This window comes from Neofelis nebulosa, chromosome 14, assembly GCF_028018385.1.
Source record: "Neofelis nebulosa isolate mNeoNeb1 chromosome 14, mNeoNeb1.pri, whole genome shotgun sequence".
Classification (NCBI taxonomy): Eukaryota; Metazoa; Chordata; class Mammalia; order Carnivora; family Felidae; genus Neofelis; species Neofelis nebulosa.
Window position 1 is genome coordinate 63,690,560 of NC_080795.1, and position 15,543 is coordinate 63,706,102.

The following is a 15,543-nucleotide window of genomic DNA, read 5'->3' on the forward strand; positions in this document are numbered from 1 at the left end:
TGTATACGACCAACAACATAAAGAGATATAAAAAGTCATCAGGGAAGAGTTAAGACCAAAGGAAGCAGAGGTAATTGAACAAAATTCCCAAGACTTTATGATAAATATGATTAATATTTTCAGAGGTGAGCGATAATTCACACATAGCAGGCAACCAGACATCGAAGATCTTTTCACTGTTTTCCAAATGTCATTCGGATTTTTAATGATATATTTAGTCGCAGCTTCTCAAATTAGCTCCTTCACTCATGAAGTCAGAATTACTCCCGAAAAAGCTAAATAGAAGCCCTGAAACTGCCACAGAAATTAAAATTAGCACCACAGAATTAAAAAAAAAAATGCACCACACACCTGGGAATATGACAGAAATGAATGTGACCTTCAAAGGCTTAAGGGTGCATGAATGGTTCCCTCATCTGCCCATTTAGCTCACTGGTCTGGCCCCTGCATCCGCTGTGCTGAATGAATGTAGTATCTTTCCTGGAGCAGATTAACAACACAGTCTCTGGTACACGGGATCCAAATTTAGATCTAATATATTTAACTTCATCTCTACCATATTTTTTTTTTCCTCTTTTCTCTCTCTACTTACTGAGTCTTTTTTGTTGCTTATTTTCTTTCACTATCTTTCATTGAATTGATTTTGTTTGGTTTTTTTCCCCCTCCAGCCTTTAGAAGATATATCCTATCCTGCTTCCTCTGCTGCTGCTTTTCCTTTCCTTCTCTGATGCCTCCTGGGAGCATCGGACCCACTGGCTCTCTGCAAGGTCTTTACTCTCTCCAGGATGCCTTCTCCCATTTGGGGGTCTGCTTGCCTGGTGTGTTCTTCCCTTCTTTCTTTGCCTGGTTAACACCCGTTCGTTCTCTCGCTGAGGCCTGCCTGGCAGAACTTCCTGAGATGTTGAAAATGTTCTACATTTGCACAATCCAATTTGGTAGCCACAAGCCACATGTGTGTGGCTTTTGAGTGCTTGAGATATGGATGATGCGAATGAGAAATGAAAATTAAAATTGCATTTGATTCTAGTTAATTTAAACATAAGTAGCCACATGTGGGCAGTGGGTATGGTATTGGGTCACTTGCCTAGGTCAATAATCATGTCTCAGAAATCTTTCTCTGGCCTCCCTGATCAGGTGAAGCCTCTCTAATATATACACTCATGGCAGCAGGTGTGTCTCATTTCGAGATTTTTTTTTAATTTTTTAAATTTTTTTTCATTTCTAGATTTTAAGTAAGTTGCAATTTTACATTTCTTTGTATGATTACTTAATGTTTCTCCCTCTCTCCCCAACCCCGTCTTTTTTTTTTTCTGGTCTCTAAGAGCCCATGTGAGTCATAAAGGTGGCTGGGTTTGAGAATAATTTTTGGGATACAATGGACAGTGGTAGCTACTTGATTAGACCTGAGGAGTAAGAAGAGGGGAAAGCATCGAGGATGAACTCTAGGTTCTTGTGTGTGCAACTGCATTTCTTCTCATTTACAACATATTTCAGGAAGGGGCGGGACAAATTGGGTGGGGGGGGGAGGGGGGGGGAGATACCAGCACTGGTTTTGATTTGTGGTGATTGAGATCCTGTGAGGATATACAGGGAGGACATGCCTTGAAGTTGGATTTAGAACTTGGATCTTGAATAAAGGTCTGGCCAGGGGCTGAAAGATAAAACTTTTAAACATACGTACATATATGGTGATTATAAGAGTGCCTATAAATGAGATTACCCAGGGAGAGTGTGATGCAGGGAGGGGAACGTTTTCCTTTCTTCTCTTCTAGGTTCTTTGGCTCGTCTAATAATTAAATCGATGCAAGACAGATTAACAGGAGAAAAACAAACTTAATTCATAATATTTCAGCTCATAGAAATATGAGACTCACAGAAGTGACCAAAGCAGGCAGCTTTTTTTTTTTTTTTTTTTTTTTTTTTTTTACCTTTTAGACAAGAAAACAGTAAATGTGTGAAGAATTGACATGACAAAGTTTGGGCTTGGGGTAGTAAATTAGTGAAGAAGTGATAAGTTTATTTAACAGCATTCTTGGCCCTGAACTCCCTATCTCTGGTGGTTAGGGTGTCTCTCTACCTCCTGATACAGGAAGGGTACCTTTCACAAGGGAGATTTATTTCCTGCTTTCCAGGAGACAAAGGAGGGTCAGAGTGTCCTTCTAGCACCATCTTAAGTTAACTTTAATTCAAAATAATCAGCATGCCAAAGTGACATATTTTAGGGCAGCCTATCCTGAACCCCATCAGTGACTCACAACTAAAAACTGGGCTTAAAAAAAAAAAAAATGAAACCTCGCCATCTGAAGTGGAAGCCTTGAAAGAAATACCTTCTTGTGGGCCCCTGGCTGGTTCAGTCGGTAGATCTTGTGACTATCAATCTCAGGTTCTCGAGTTCAAGCCCCATGTTGGGTAAGGAGCTTACTTAAAATAGCTAGATAAATAAATAATAAATAAATAATAAATAAATAAATAAATAAATAAATAAATAAAACAAAACTTCCCTCAGGGTAATAATTTCATGGGATAGGAGAAATAGAATAAAGTATGTCTTAGAAACCATATTATCCTGTTTTTACTTAAAATCACTTCAGGTAATGAATTTCTGATTTACACCAAGACTTGTGTAATTCTCTAGAAAATACAGTAGTTTAAATTTTAACTGCACGTCCTTTGTCAAGTAAACTTTAAAGGCTTTGCTTATAACACAATCTGGATTTTCCCCACTAGAGGGCGGTATTGTTCCACGTTTCAGAGAGTGGCCTGCTGTGCCTTGTTCCCTACCTCAGAGAAGAGAAGGAATATCCATTAAAATATTTACTGAGGCAAGCACAGAACTGAGTATCCTATGTGTTTTCTCTCACACAATCTTTGCAAGAATGTAAGTCAGATCATAACACTCCTGTGTTCAAAATGTGCCAATGTTCTCAAGATAAGCTTTCGGTGAGCATACAAAAAAAAAAATCAATATAATGCCCTTATACTTGGGAGTATCAAGAAGAAAAAGAAAATAATCTCTAACAAAATAATACACATTTTAATATTTACATGACTACAGAAGGTCTAGTGAGGTGGTCAGATGTTTACAACTGGTTATAATGAATAATTTTATTATCTTATTTTATTTTTAATGTTTATGTATTTTGAGAAAGAGAGAGAGGGAGCGAGTGAGCAGGGGAGATGCAGAGAGAGGGAGGGAGAGGGAGAATCCCAAGCAGGTTCTTCACTGTTAGCACATTGCCTGATGTGGATCTCGGACCCACGAATGGTGAGATCATGAGCTGAGCGGAAACCGAGAGTCAGACGCTTAACCTACTGAGCCACCCACACATCCTGAGAGTAAAGAAATTTCGAATAACAGAAGGAAGGCAATAGTTTCCTGAATATTGCCATCACCTCTTTTTTATATTCGGTGTTTTAAAATTTGGCTAAATAATATATCTTTATAGAAACACACACAGAATCACCACACATGCAAGAGCTAACAGGTGCTGACTGATAAAGGGATGCTGTACTCATAGTGTGTGTACCACACACAACAGGTGAAACAATTTTCTGTCATGATGAACCTTTCCCGGTAAAGTTCTGAGAAAAGTGCAATTTTTTCCTCAATGTAGACAATAATTGCATTCCTGGACAAGTCATAATTATATTTAAATTGTGCAAAAAAATATCTTGTGTTTCTATATAAAATTAAATTGGGTTCTAAGCTCAGAGATCAGCAAAGAGGTTTTTCACCTACGAGAATATCCCACAGAACCTAGGAAAGACAATCAGGGTTTATGACAATTCCTTAGAATGTGCTGTCCCAAGAAAATGAGAATATCTAGCATCCCTAAATATCTAGCATCTACTGCTCACTAAAAGCCAGTAGCAGACCACAATTCCCACCCAAATTTTCCAAAAAGCCCCCTTGGAGTTAGTCCTTTTCCTGTAGGAGACCCACTATCATTTAGTGTCATTGTGAAATCAGTCACTAGGTGGCAGCATATGCCAAAGTATTAACTAGTTTTGATGCCCTTCCAGCAGTTGAGAACTCCTTGGGACCTAAGCAAGACTGGGACTGGAGGACAAGAGAACTTCACATTTATTTATGATGTTTGATTTCTATCACTACAAAAAAGATGAATCAAACACGACAAAAATACTAAAAATAGATGTGAATAATGACATGAAAATTTTATTTTTCCTCTGTTTTTACATTTAGTTTTCCCTTCTTAAAGGGTCAGTCAGCAGAAATATCTAGACAGGATATTACTAAACCATCAGTTTGCTTCCATTCAGGCTAAGAGAACAAAATCTGGGGAACAGAGGCTCCCATTAATGGTTAAAAGTAACGTAAGGCTTCTGATATCACGTCAAGTCGCAGGAAAGGAAACAACGCACCTGTCAGGGCGTACAAGAAGATACCACAGGGAAGGTGGAGCCTGAGTTAATCTTTAAGATCAAGTGGGAACAATACTGGTGTATACTAAAAGGCAACGAAACAGTACTCATAGCTAACATGTTATTAAGATTCAGAGTTGACAATATTCTTCCACACGTTTTATTCAAGTTCATCCTCTCACATTGCTGCTTACCCTTAACCAGTAATGCTAAAAGTGTGGTCTGCCAACTGGGGACCGTTACCTGCACCAAGAGACATTGAGACATACCGACACTGAGTGAAATGTTTATAACGACTGGCCAATTTTCTGTTGACCACGACAATCACAAAGTGAGGTTGTGTTTTTTTCCATTTTAAATGTTCATTTCTATCGCATTTTACCAAAATATCCATCTTCAATGGAGTGAACACACACACGCGCATGCACGCATCTACCTAAAGTTTGAGAAGCACCATCTCCAGAGCACCGAAACAGCCAGAAGGCACGAAGCAGGTGAGCACGACAAGGCTGGAGGAGAAGGCTTACTACATTCGATAGCTCCCAACTGTAACAAGCACGCTCATTACATTTTATATAGTCCTCCCAACAACCCAATGGGACCAGTAGTGTGATCTTGACTTTACAAAAGGGGGCCAAAACTAGGGATGATAATGAACCTGCCCCAATGGAGTCAGGAATCAAACCGAGGTCTGTTGGACTTTTCAGCCCTTTTCACATCCTCACACTGGTTTAATCACCATGTCAGTGCTCATGTCTCGTCTAGCAATACCTAGAGATCACAGACTATTCTGGAACCAGTTGCTTTAGAGCTCACAGACTCAGCACTGGTGCTCACATGTCCTCAGGAGCAGGACCAATCTTTCCCTAAGTTAGGAAAAAGGGTCTGTTGTCTAGCTCAATAGAGCACGGTATAGCTCATATGTCAAAAGAAGGGTTGAAACAATGATAGCAAACCAGTTCCCACTTCCTGTAGACATGTACACACACACACACACACACACACACACACACACACACACACAGAAAACCCTTCTCATTGAGCAAAAGAAATAAATTCTGCTGTATCTCACTGGAGTGGTATGAGGTATTTTCCTGACTTGAATTTTTTCCCCCTTATGTCAAGGTGTTTTTCTAACCATAAACTTTCATGATAAAAGGTTTTTATCATAATTTTTATCATAAATCATTAAACAATAAAGTATTTTACAAAAACATACTTCTTTTAATTTTTAATTTTTGGATAAAGAAAGTTGCCTGAATTTAAATGAAAACGCAACTAGATTTATAGGAAGAAAAAACAAAAGACAATCACAATAGTGATACAATTTACAACACAGAGTCAGAGTTTTTGGATAAAACAGTGTTGAACACTCGATACTTAGAAATGTGTAATAATTTTTTTCATTTTGCACTTTCAAAAAAGATTAAAAACATTATATAAAAACAGATTTAGGGAGGTCAGTTCTGCACTTCTCTTTTCTTCATTTTTTTTTTAAGATTCATTTTACTTTTTGAGAGAGAGACAGCACACATGTGTGTGAGCCAGGGAGGACAGAAGGAGAGAGAGAAGAGAAAGAGAGAGAGAGAAGCTTAAACAGGCTCCGCACTCAGAAAGGAGTCCAACATGGGGCTTGATCCCATAATGCTGGGATCATGACTTGAGCAGAAATCAAGAGTTGGAAGGATGCTCAACCAACTGAGTCGCCCAGGAGCCCCACTTTTCTTCATTTTAAAGGCCCACTAAGAATTAAAAACAATAATTAGAGATAACTTGAGAAAAAGTGTTTTGCCTTGTACCAAAAACTCCTCATGGAAAGTATCTGGTAAGAATTTCTTCTCCTTCCTTTCTTTCCTCCTCCTTCTTCTTTTTCCTCTTATTATTAAAAGCAGTAAAGACATTAAAAAGAACAGCTAGTGAACACACATCAGGTACATGAAAACCTTACATAATGTTATTAATAAGGCACACAACATCCCCATAAGGTAAGAATTATTATTCTTGTTGGGAAATTGAGGCCCAGAGAAGTAAGTAACTAGTAACTAGCATAAATTTGTAGAGTTAATAAATGACAGAATCAGTATAGAAACCGCACGTTTGAGTGTGAAGTCCATGCAAACTCTTGATATTCTATAATATAGGATTAAAACATGAGTGACAGCCAGCTGTTAAACTCATTAATTCTGGGACCACTGCTGATGTTACTTTTATAGTTTATGCAAAATGAAGCTCTTAGAATCACATTCACTTAGAACTATGTCTTGCTTGGTCTACATTTTTGTCATGGTCTATTTCAAAAGTTAAGAAAATTAGATAATTTCTTTTGGTGAAAGAATTACCTAATACCTTGGTGTTGAATGCACAAGGTAGTGGGACAATTGTTCTTTTTCTGGAGTATGGCTCAGCATAACCTTGAGGATCTACAGACCGAGGGTTCAAGGGCTGCCTAACTGACTTTCCAGGTATGAAATTTAGGCAAATTACTTTACCTTTCTATGCTTAAGCTTTTCCACTTGTAAGTTGACGATAAGAACACCCAACTCTCAGGGGTCAATTAAATAATATAAACAAAGTGCTTAGCACCATGTAAAGCACAGAATAAATGTTCAGTGAATTGTGTAAGTTAGGTAATGAACTTGCAGAATGTCGGAAAATGCTACAATTATCTTCTTTAAAAACAAACGACAAGAAAACAGAACAATAAAATATAATAAACCTGCAGGATTGTGAGTATAAATATTCTTGAATAGCAGAATTGGTATAAAATGTACAAAGAAGAGAATTTGTTATTCGACAGACCTCTCATTTTCATTTTTATTCTGTAAACTTACTACAAATCTTCAGTTGAAAGATTGTCTTTCCATACAGTATTCACTAAAAAAAAAATTCACATTTACTTGTAAAGGCGCAGAGACCTGTATATATGCAAAAATTGTAAAAAGTTGCAAAAACCGTCAACAAACAATATCCCTTTAGTACAATGACCACTACCATTAGCATTACTGTTTTCCTCCAGACCAGGCTCTGACCTTGCATGAGACTGAATAACAGGACATTTATTTGGTATTAGTCAAAGTTCCTTCCATCCTCCCTGTAGACAATACCATCATATCCTCGTTTTAAGAAGCAATCTTTTAAGAACACAACTCTGAAGCTAGAGTGTCCTGGGTTTGATTCTTCTTGCATTTTATTACCTGCTTGCCTTGGACAAGTTACCCCATCTCTCTCAGCCTGCTTCCTGATACAAAATGAGGACAATACCCATTTTATGATTTGTCGCAAAAATTAAAGAATTTCTTCCTCTCTTTCCTCTGAGGCATCTTTAATGCAGTAGAGGTCAACAAGTGGTAGCCATAATTATTTTTATTTTGTAAAGGAAGAAACTGAGGATTAAGCACATTTTGGTAGGAATTTATAGGCGTGGAGCTAGATCCTAGCTCTGCGATTCCCTGGCCAGCGTTCTTTAGTGATTACACCATAAGGTAAATAAGCTATCTTCGGTGAAGGGCATTGGGACGAGAAGAACGCCTAATTTCACCAACCCCTGCAGTGACGTGTATATCAGTATATCCTTCATTGTTCACTGTCGAGCTATTTCATTATTATTTTTACTCTGCCAATTTGGAGCACAGGCGGTATAATAAACATACCTTTACACTTGTTCGGTAACCTCCTAACCTTTCCCCAAGGTCCCAGGGCATGTGCTCTGTGGGTAACGAAAAATGAGGTCACCTACCTAACCTCCACCAGCACACACGACGCAGAACCGGCGCCCCGCCCAGATGTTTATATTTTCCTCCCTTGGCCCCGCCCCCCGACCACGCGGGGCTCCAGCCGCCGCCCCAAGCTGGAGTTCCTGGAGCGGACTTGCCTAGCGCCTCAACCTACCCACAGGGATTCCCTCTCTAGCCAATCGCATTTGAGCAACGGGACTGCCCCTGACAAAGATGGCGGGGGAGGCCTCCGTGAGGGCAGGCTGATTTAACACCCAAACCCACGGCGTCTAGGGAAGACAGTGGTAGTAGCGGCGCGGCCCGACCATGGAGGAGGGCAGCAGCGGTAGCGGTGGCAGCGGTGGCAGCGACAGCAGCACCGGTGGGAGTGGTGGAGCGCAGCAAAGGGAGCTGGAGCGCATGGCTGAGGTCCTGGTCACTGGGGAGCAGCTACGGTAAGGCGTGGGGCAGTGCCGGTGGGCGCGCGGTGGCACTGCCAGCCTGTGTCCGCAGCAGTCCCGCGCTCACACGCTTGTGCCTCGTGCCTGGGGACTCGCGCTGGGCTCCCGGACCGCTGCGGGCGCGTGGGCGGTCGGCGTTGCGCCCTTGCTTAGCTGCTGCTGCTGCTGCAGCCGGGCGTCCGGCGACGCGGGACTGGCGCGAGGCTCCCCAGGCGGACGCATGCGAGCCGGTGGTGCGCTCTGCGCCCCGGCCCCGCAGCTGCAGCCCTGCGCTCGGCAGACGCGCAGGCACCCGCCGCGCGCTCCCTCTTCCTGGGCACCTGGGCACTACCAAGGCCTGCTGGCTGCCAGCCGACCCCTAGTCTATCCAGTGAGCGAGGGGTGGGCGGCCCCAAGCCGTTTGCAGCCCCAGACTCTTTAAGATGAAAGGGCCAATCCAGTGATCGCCTTCACTTGAGGTTTTCCTTTTTGCTGGCAAGCCCTGCTTCACTCCCCTGACCCTCCGCGTTTTCATCTGTAAAATGAGGCCGATCACCGGATCCCCCTTGAAGGGGTATGGTGGGGGCTAAACCCCAGTTTCTGAAAAACTACCTATCACTAAATTGGCACATCCTTATCAATCGTCATTCGGGTCCGCAAGGGGGCGTGGAGGCACCTTGCTCCGATGCCCTGCTGCTGTGCCAACTCCCCTAGCGCGCACATTTTGGAGAACAGAGTCCACCGGCCCTAGGCTGCTGCAAGAATTAAGAATTGACGGGTCTCATCGCGCCGAGGACAGGCAGTGAACCCCAGATCTCCCCCTTAACATTCGCATCCCATCCAGGTCCTTGGATTCATGTTTGAGTAATGTACTTACACGGTCTGATCGGTTCCGCAGTTGCCCGTGGTGTGGTCATAAATCAGTTTGCCAGGGGAAAAAAACCTGGCTCTGAAACGTTGTGGCCACAACTTGCGTGCCTGCCCCTGGCCCAGCTGGAATGAGGCGCTCACCTCTTCCTTCTAATGCTTGGCCTGAATCTCTAGGCTCATTTTGGTTTGAAAAAGCTGTGTTTCAGGACCTGAAGGAGAGAGAATCTTGCAAAGATCCCTGAAGGTTTTTAGTAACCACCCTGCTTGCAGCCTTAGATTGAGGAAGTAAAATTTTGGAAGTCAGTTTGAGTTTAACGTTACAAAAGGCAAACTGCACATTTCTGTCCCTCGATGATTTTTTAATATGTAGTCAAAATTCAAGGGAATAAAAGCTTGTTTTTCCTTCATCAAGAGCATTTTCTAATTGAAAAAATTAAAGCTTTTCAGATTCAATCTGAAACACTTGCTTTTGAATAATTTGCTCCTCATTATTATATCACCTTTTTAAAAGTCCTCAATTTCATTTCTTTTTAAATAATAAATTGCAGGGTGCCTCTCTTTGTCCAGGAAGCACTGTCTCCTTCAGGATGCAGCTTAAATGCCCCTTCCCTGGGGTCTCCAGAGCAGTTGTTACTCCCCTCTTCCTAACACCCCTCTGCACTGCAACAGGTTTGAGAGCCGTGCTTAGCCTGTTGGAAAGAAGATAGAAGGCACTGTCTCCCGGCGCCTGGGTCAGTGGGTTAAGTGTGGGAGTTCTGCTTAGTTCATGATCTTGAGGTTCTTGAGTTCAGCATAGAGTCCGCCTACTTTAGATCCTGTATCTCCCTCTGTCTCTACCCCTCCCCCACTCGCACTCTCAGTCTTTCTCTCAAAATGAATAAACATTAAAAAAAAAAAAAAAAGACCGTCTTTCACTCTCACTCAGGAGGTGGGCCTGGGTTTGAATTTCTGCTCAGCCACTTTGTAGCCAATAACTACCCTGAAGTTGTTTTTGAGGCTGACATTTAGAGTGAATCTTGAGTTTGCCATTTACTGGTGGGAGATCTTAAACCAGTTACTTAACTAAGAATGGTGGGCAATAATAGAGCCTACCTTTTAGAGTGTTGTGAGGGTTAGATGAGTTAGTGCTTAGAACACTGCCTGGTATATAGTAAGCACCATGTCAGCGTTGACTATGTTAGCTCTGCGACCTTGGACAAGTTAATTCACTCCTCTTTTTTTTTAATTTTTATTTTTTGTTTTTATTTTATTTTTAAGAGAGAGAGAGAAAGAGACAGTGAGAGGGGCAGAGAGAGAGAGATGGAGACAGAATCTGAAGCAGGCTCCAGGCTCTGAGCTGTCAGCGCAGAGCCTGACATGGGCCTTGAACTCACAGACAGCGAGATCATGACCTGAGCCGAAGTCGGACGCCCAACCGACTGAGCCACCCAGGCGCCCCAGTTCACTTCCCTTGAGCCTCTGTTTCCTCATCTATTAAATGGAAATGAGGAGAAGCACTTAATGGGTTGTTGGGAGAATTTGCCCCTGAGCTTCTTGTGTTAATGAGCATTCAACAAATGGCTGCTGGAATTAATCTGTATTGTTGGTCTCTGTGCGTCACCACGTAAGACTTGGAGCCAAGCAAGATCTGGCAGGAAGGGTTGGGTGGTGGTTAAGGACACAGGGTATAGAATCAGGCTGCCTTGATTCTTATTCTGCCTCCACCATCTAATAATTTTGTGACTTTGGGGTCAGTTCACTCTCTGGGCCTGTTTCCACATCTCTTACAAGAATTTTGTGAGGATTAAATGAGATGCCACATGTGAAAGGCTTAGAAAATGTTCACTATTTAATTTTACTTTGGAAAAGCGTAATCACTGCTTTTTAAAAATCTCAACCATGTTAGTACTGTGTCTAGCACGTAGTAATTACTCCATAAGTATTAGAATGACCAGTGCATATGACTGTTCTACTGTAATTACAGATGATATATTCAGAATTTAGGGATTTTTTTTTTTTAAGTTTATTTCTTTTGGGCGCGCCTGGGTGGCCCAGTTGGTGAAGCATTTGACTCTTGGTTTTGGCTCAGGTCATATTCTCATGGCTTCATGGGTTGGAGCCCTGCATCCAGCCCTGAGGCTCTGAGCTGACAGTGTGGAGCTTGCTTGGGATTCCTTCTCTTTCTGTTCCTCCCCTACTCACACCGTCTCTGTCTTTCTGAAAATAAATATATAAACTTAAAAAAAAAAGTTTATTTATTTTGAGAGAGAGAGAGAGATAGTGCTGGGGGGGCGGGGCGCAGAGTGAGTGGGGGAGGGGCAGAGAGAAAAAGAGAATCCCAGGCAGGCTCCACACCATCAGTGCAGAGACCAATGCGGAGCTTGAACTCTGGAACCATGAGGTCATGACCTGACCCGAAGTCAGATGCTTAACCAACTGAGTCACCCTGGTGCCCCCAGAATTTAGGGATTTAAGTATGCCCTGGCTTCTTCATTACTGGAGGGACCTCTCATGAAGGGGTGGGAATGCCATCGTTGCTGTCACTGTCACAACATGTTCATACATCCCTAGCTGCTTTTCCACTGATTGTGGGGACTTTACCATGTGCTGGCTTCCTGCCTCTAACTGCTTCACAGACACGCAACTCCCTTTTGCCTTCTCTTGCTTTTCCACTGCTTTTTTGGTCATCAACAATAAGGCAGTAAGGAAAGAGGACACCAAGGATTGGGATTTGAGATAAAAAACTTGGGTTCCAGGCCCAGCTCTATACATCTTACTTATTTAATATTTATGAAATATTATAATATTTAATGTTTATTAGACACATATATATGTATATATTTAAACTTCTATTCCCTTGATCAAGTCAGCCGCTCTGGGCCTCTGTGCTCTTACCTGCAGAATGGGAACAATAATACCCTTCCACATAAGAATTGTGTTGGTGGATCAAATGGGCTACAATATGGGAGGGAACTTTGTAAAATAAACCATAAACCAAGATTAGTTATCATTGATATGATTATTATAAGCTCCAGATGTGAAATTGAGGGCTGACTCCTCAATCCTGACACTTTGAAAGGCAGTTGGTTGCATAAGGACCTGAAATGAATTAAAACTTCCTTTTCCAGCCTGACTGCGGTGTCCTTTCCCTATTGTCTTCATTCTTTCCCTTTTCAGAAAAGATTTACTTCCGTGTTCAATGTATTTTTACGGTTTTGCATCTTAAAAATGCATTCAGATACCACTTCATGCCAACAGGATGGCTGTAGTGAAATAGTAACAAGTGTTGGCAAACACATGGGGAAATTGGAACCTTGAAACACTGCTGGTGGACAAGTAAAACGATACAGCCACTTTGGAAAACAGTCTGGCCTTTCCTCAAAGATAAAATATGGAGTTAACATATGACCCAGCAATTTTACTCCTAGGCATATATTCAAAAGAAATGAAAACATATGTCCACATAAAAATTTATACACAACTGTTCACAGCAGCATTATTCACAGTCGCTGAAAACAACAACTCAAGTGCCCATCCACTGACGGTTGGATTAACAGTGTATGGTGTATCCGTGCAATGGAATGTTATTCAGCATAAGAAGGAATAAAGTACTGATACATGTTACAGCATGGATAAACTTTGAAAATATGCTGAGTGAAGGCAGACACAAAAGGCCACATATTGTATGACTCCTTTTATATGAAATGTCCACAAGAGGCAAATCTGTGGAGGTAGAAGGTGGTTGCCAGCAGCAGTGGGGAGGGAGAACGGAAGATGAGTGCTGATGGTTCTAGAGTTTCTTTTGGGGAGGAGGAAAATGTTCTACACTTGATGGTGGTTATGATTTCATACCTCTGGGGATATACTTAAGACCATCTCATTATGTACATTAAATGGATGAACTATGTGGTATGTCACTTATATCTCAATAAAATGATTACAAAATAGATTTGGATGAAAATTTTTATCAAAGAATGATAAAAGGCAAAATATTAGATGTATTTACATAAACTTGTGCTTTTCTGATTGACCAAAGAATGCAGTGATATTTATCACTAACTCAATAACAGATTATTACCACACCAGATAGAACTGATATTTTACATATATATTTTTATAGTATTTTTCTTGATACAAAACAGAAAAGGTGCCATAGTCAAGAAAATCTTAGAACATTCCTAACTTGAAGATAATTAACCATATATAAATCATTCATGAGTAGGGTTTCATATTATGAATTTCCAAATCATTTGTTATTTTTATGTGTTCTATTTATGTCTTTTGTCTTGAAATTTGTCCGTGCAGTCATAACTGTGACACTAATTAAGACATCCAAAATACACCTCATGTTTCTTCTCTAGGATAATCGCAGAGATACTTAACAAGAAAGTAGTTTGTGATAGAGCGTTTAAATAAAGAATCCCCAATAATATTACTGTCCTCTTTGTGGTAATGGTAGGCGTGGTAATAATAACAATAATACTCATTTATATGGCATTTATTACCTACCAAGGAGATGGGGAGATATCTATATATCTGTAGACATTTATATGCCATATATATACATATATATATATGTATATATATGTGCCTTTAATCTTTATAGCAACTCTATGTAGAAGATATGCATCACCCACATTTTACAAATTTGAAAACTAAGAAACCAAACATTTAAACCAACTGGCTATAGGTTATCCAGCCATAAAGTGGGAGAACTAAAAGTACCTGTTCTTAGGCAGGATGCTAGACTACAATTTAATGATGTCCTCAACTGATAATTTAGAGGGTTGCAAAATGTAATGATGAGACAAATGTAAAACGGAATCATGTGTATAAGACTTGTCACATTGTAGCATGACTGCTTTTTGCAGACACATAAGCAGACAAATGATTTCTTTTCCATTCTGTTGGGAAAAATTCAGTGTATTTCTAGAAGTGTTTATGTTTTCACAAGACAGAGTGGTCACTTCCTCTACTATTGAACCGGGTCTTCCTTGCCATGTGGTTTTGAAAACTTAATTAGAACTCCATTCTGAATCTGTAATCATTTTAACGGGAAGATGAATTGCAGTTCACTACTTTGCCAGCTGTGAGGATGCAGGTGGGGCGGGGAGGAGAGTTAAGAAGGTGATGAGGAATGCTTAATTTTTTTTTTTTTTTTTTTTTTTTTTGCCTTGCAAATTTATTTTTATTATTATTTTTTTTTAATTTTATTTATTTTTGGGACAGAGAGAGACAGAGCATGAACGGGGGAGGGGCAGAGGAATGCTTAATTAAGAGAGAAAACGTTTCAAGCATTCCAGTTATGCTCCTCTACCTAGACTAAATATGCTAATTACAGCGATCTCATCCAATCACTACATGCTGGTTCCCTACAAGCAATTTACTAGGCAATGAATTTTAGCCAAATTGTAGGAAATTGTAGTTCTTTCAGATTGTTTGATGTATTTGCCTTTTTGCTATAACAGACTGCCTTTCCAGACTCTTACGGCCTTGCTATTTATTGCCTTCTTCAAAAAAAACACGTTCAATAAGTGTTGAACTGCTTCCTGAATTTGCTTTGCAAACGTTAATGCAGTGTGCAGGTATGAAGTAAAAATCAGCTCATCGAACAAAAATCAAGCTATAATAAACAAGAGGTGAGGAATTTAGAGCATGCCGAATAGAAAAAGGACGAAGAGTCCATTTCATTGCATTTTGAACACAAAGAATTTTAAGGTTGGCCTGGAGATTTTCTTAGGGGGTAGCCTTACTGGAAGCCATTACTATGGAAGCTTAGCTCTATCAGACACTGTAGATGAAGGGAATAGCCGGAAACTACCCCCCCAGATGCTACTACTGAAGTCTAGAGATCCAAAAAGAAGGAGAACACTTGTTTTCTTGTATTCTTCAAAACAGCAGAGATATCCTGGAGTCAGGAAATTATTGCCTGTTTGCATAAAAAAAAGGGGAGGGGGTTATAGGAAACAGAGTCACTGTATTTGGAATCAATGCAGAGAAGCCTAGTGTAGGGTGTTAAATTGCCTTTGAATCGGAGGCTCCTCCAACATACAGACCCTGTTCCTGTGAACCTCTTTTCCGCTTCACAAACGGGATGTGAGGGCAGGGAGCAGAACCCTGGTACATAGCAAACCCTTGGTAATGATTCGTTTCGTAAC

At 40.9% G+C, this 15,543-nt stretch overlaps 1 protein-coding gene across 1 annotated transcript in view; it reads left to right on the forward strand.

The window, feature by feature from the left end:
• The first annotated feature begins 8,230 nt into the window (after positions 1–8,230).
• The window catches only part of DEPTOR (DEP domain containing MTOR interacting protein), a 135,234-nt gene continuing 127,921 nt past the window's right edge, over positions 8,231–15,543 (forward strand). Inside the window, exon 1 of the mRNA XM_058698922.1 lies at positions 8,231–8,551. Within this exon, the coding sequence (XP_058554905.1) occupies positions 8,424–8,551 (128 nt within the window). The 5' untranslated portion in view covers positions 8,231–8,423. The remainder of the gene's footprint in view (positions 8,552–15,543) is intronic.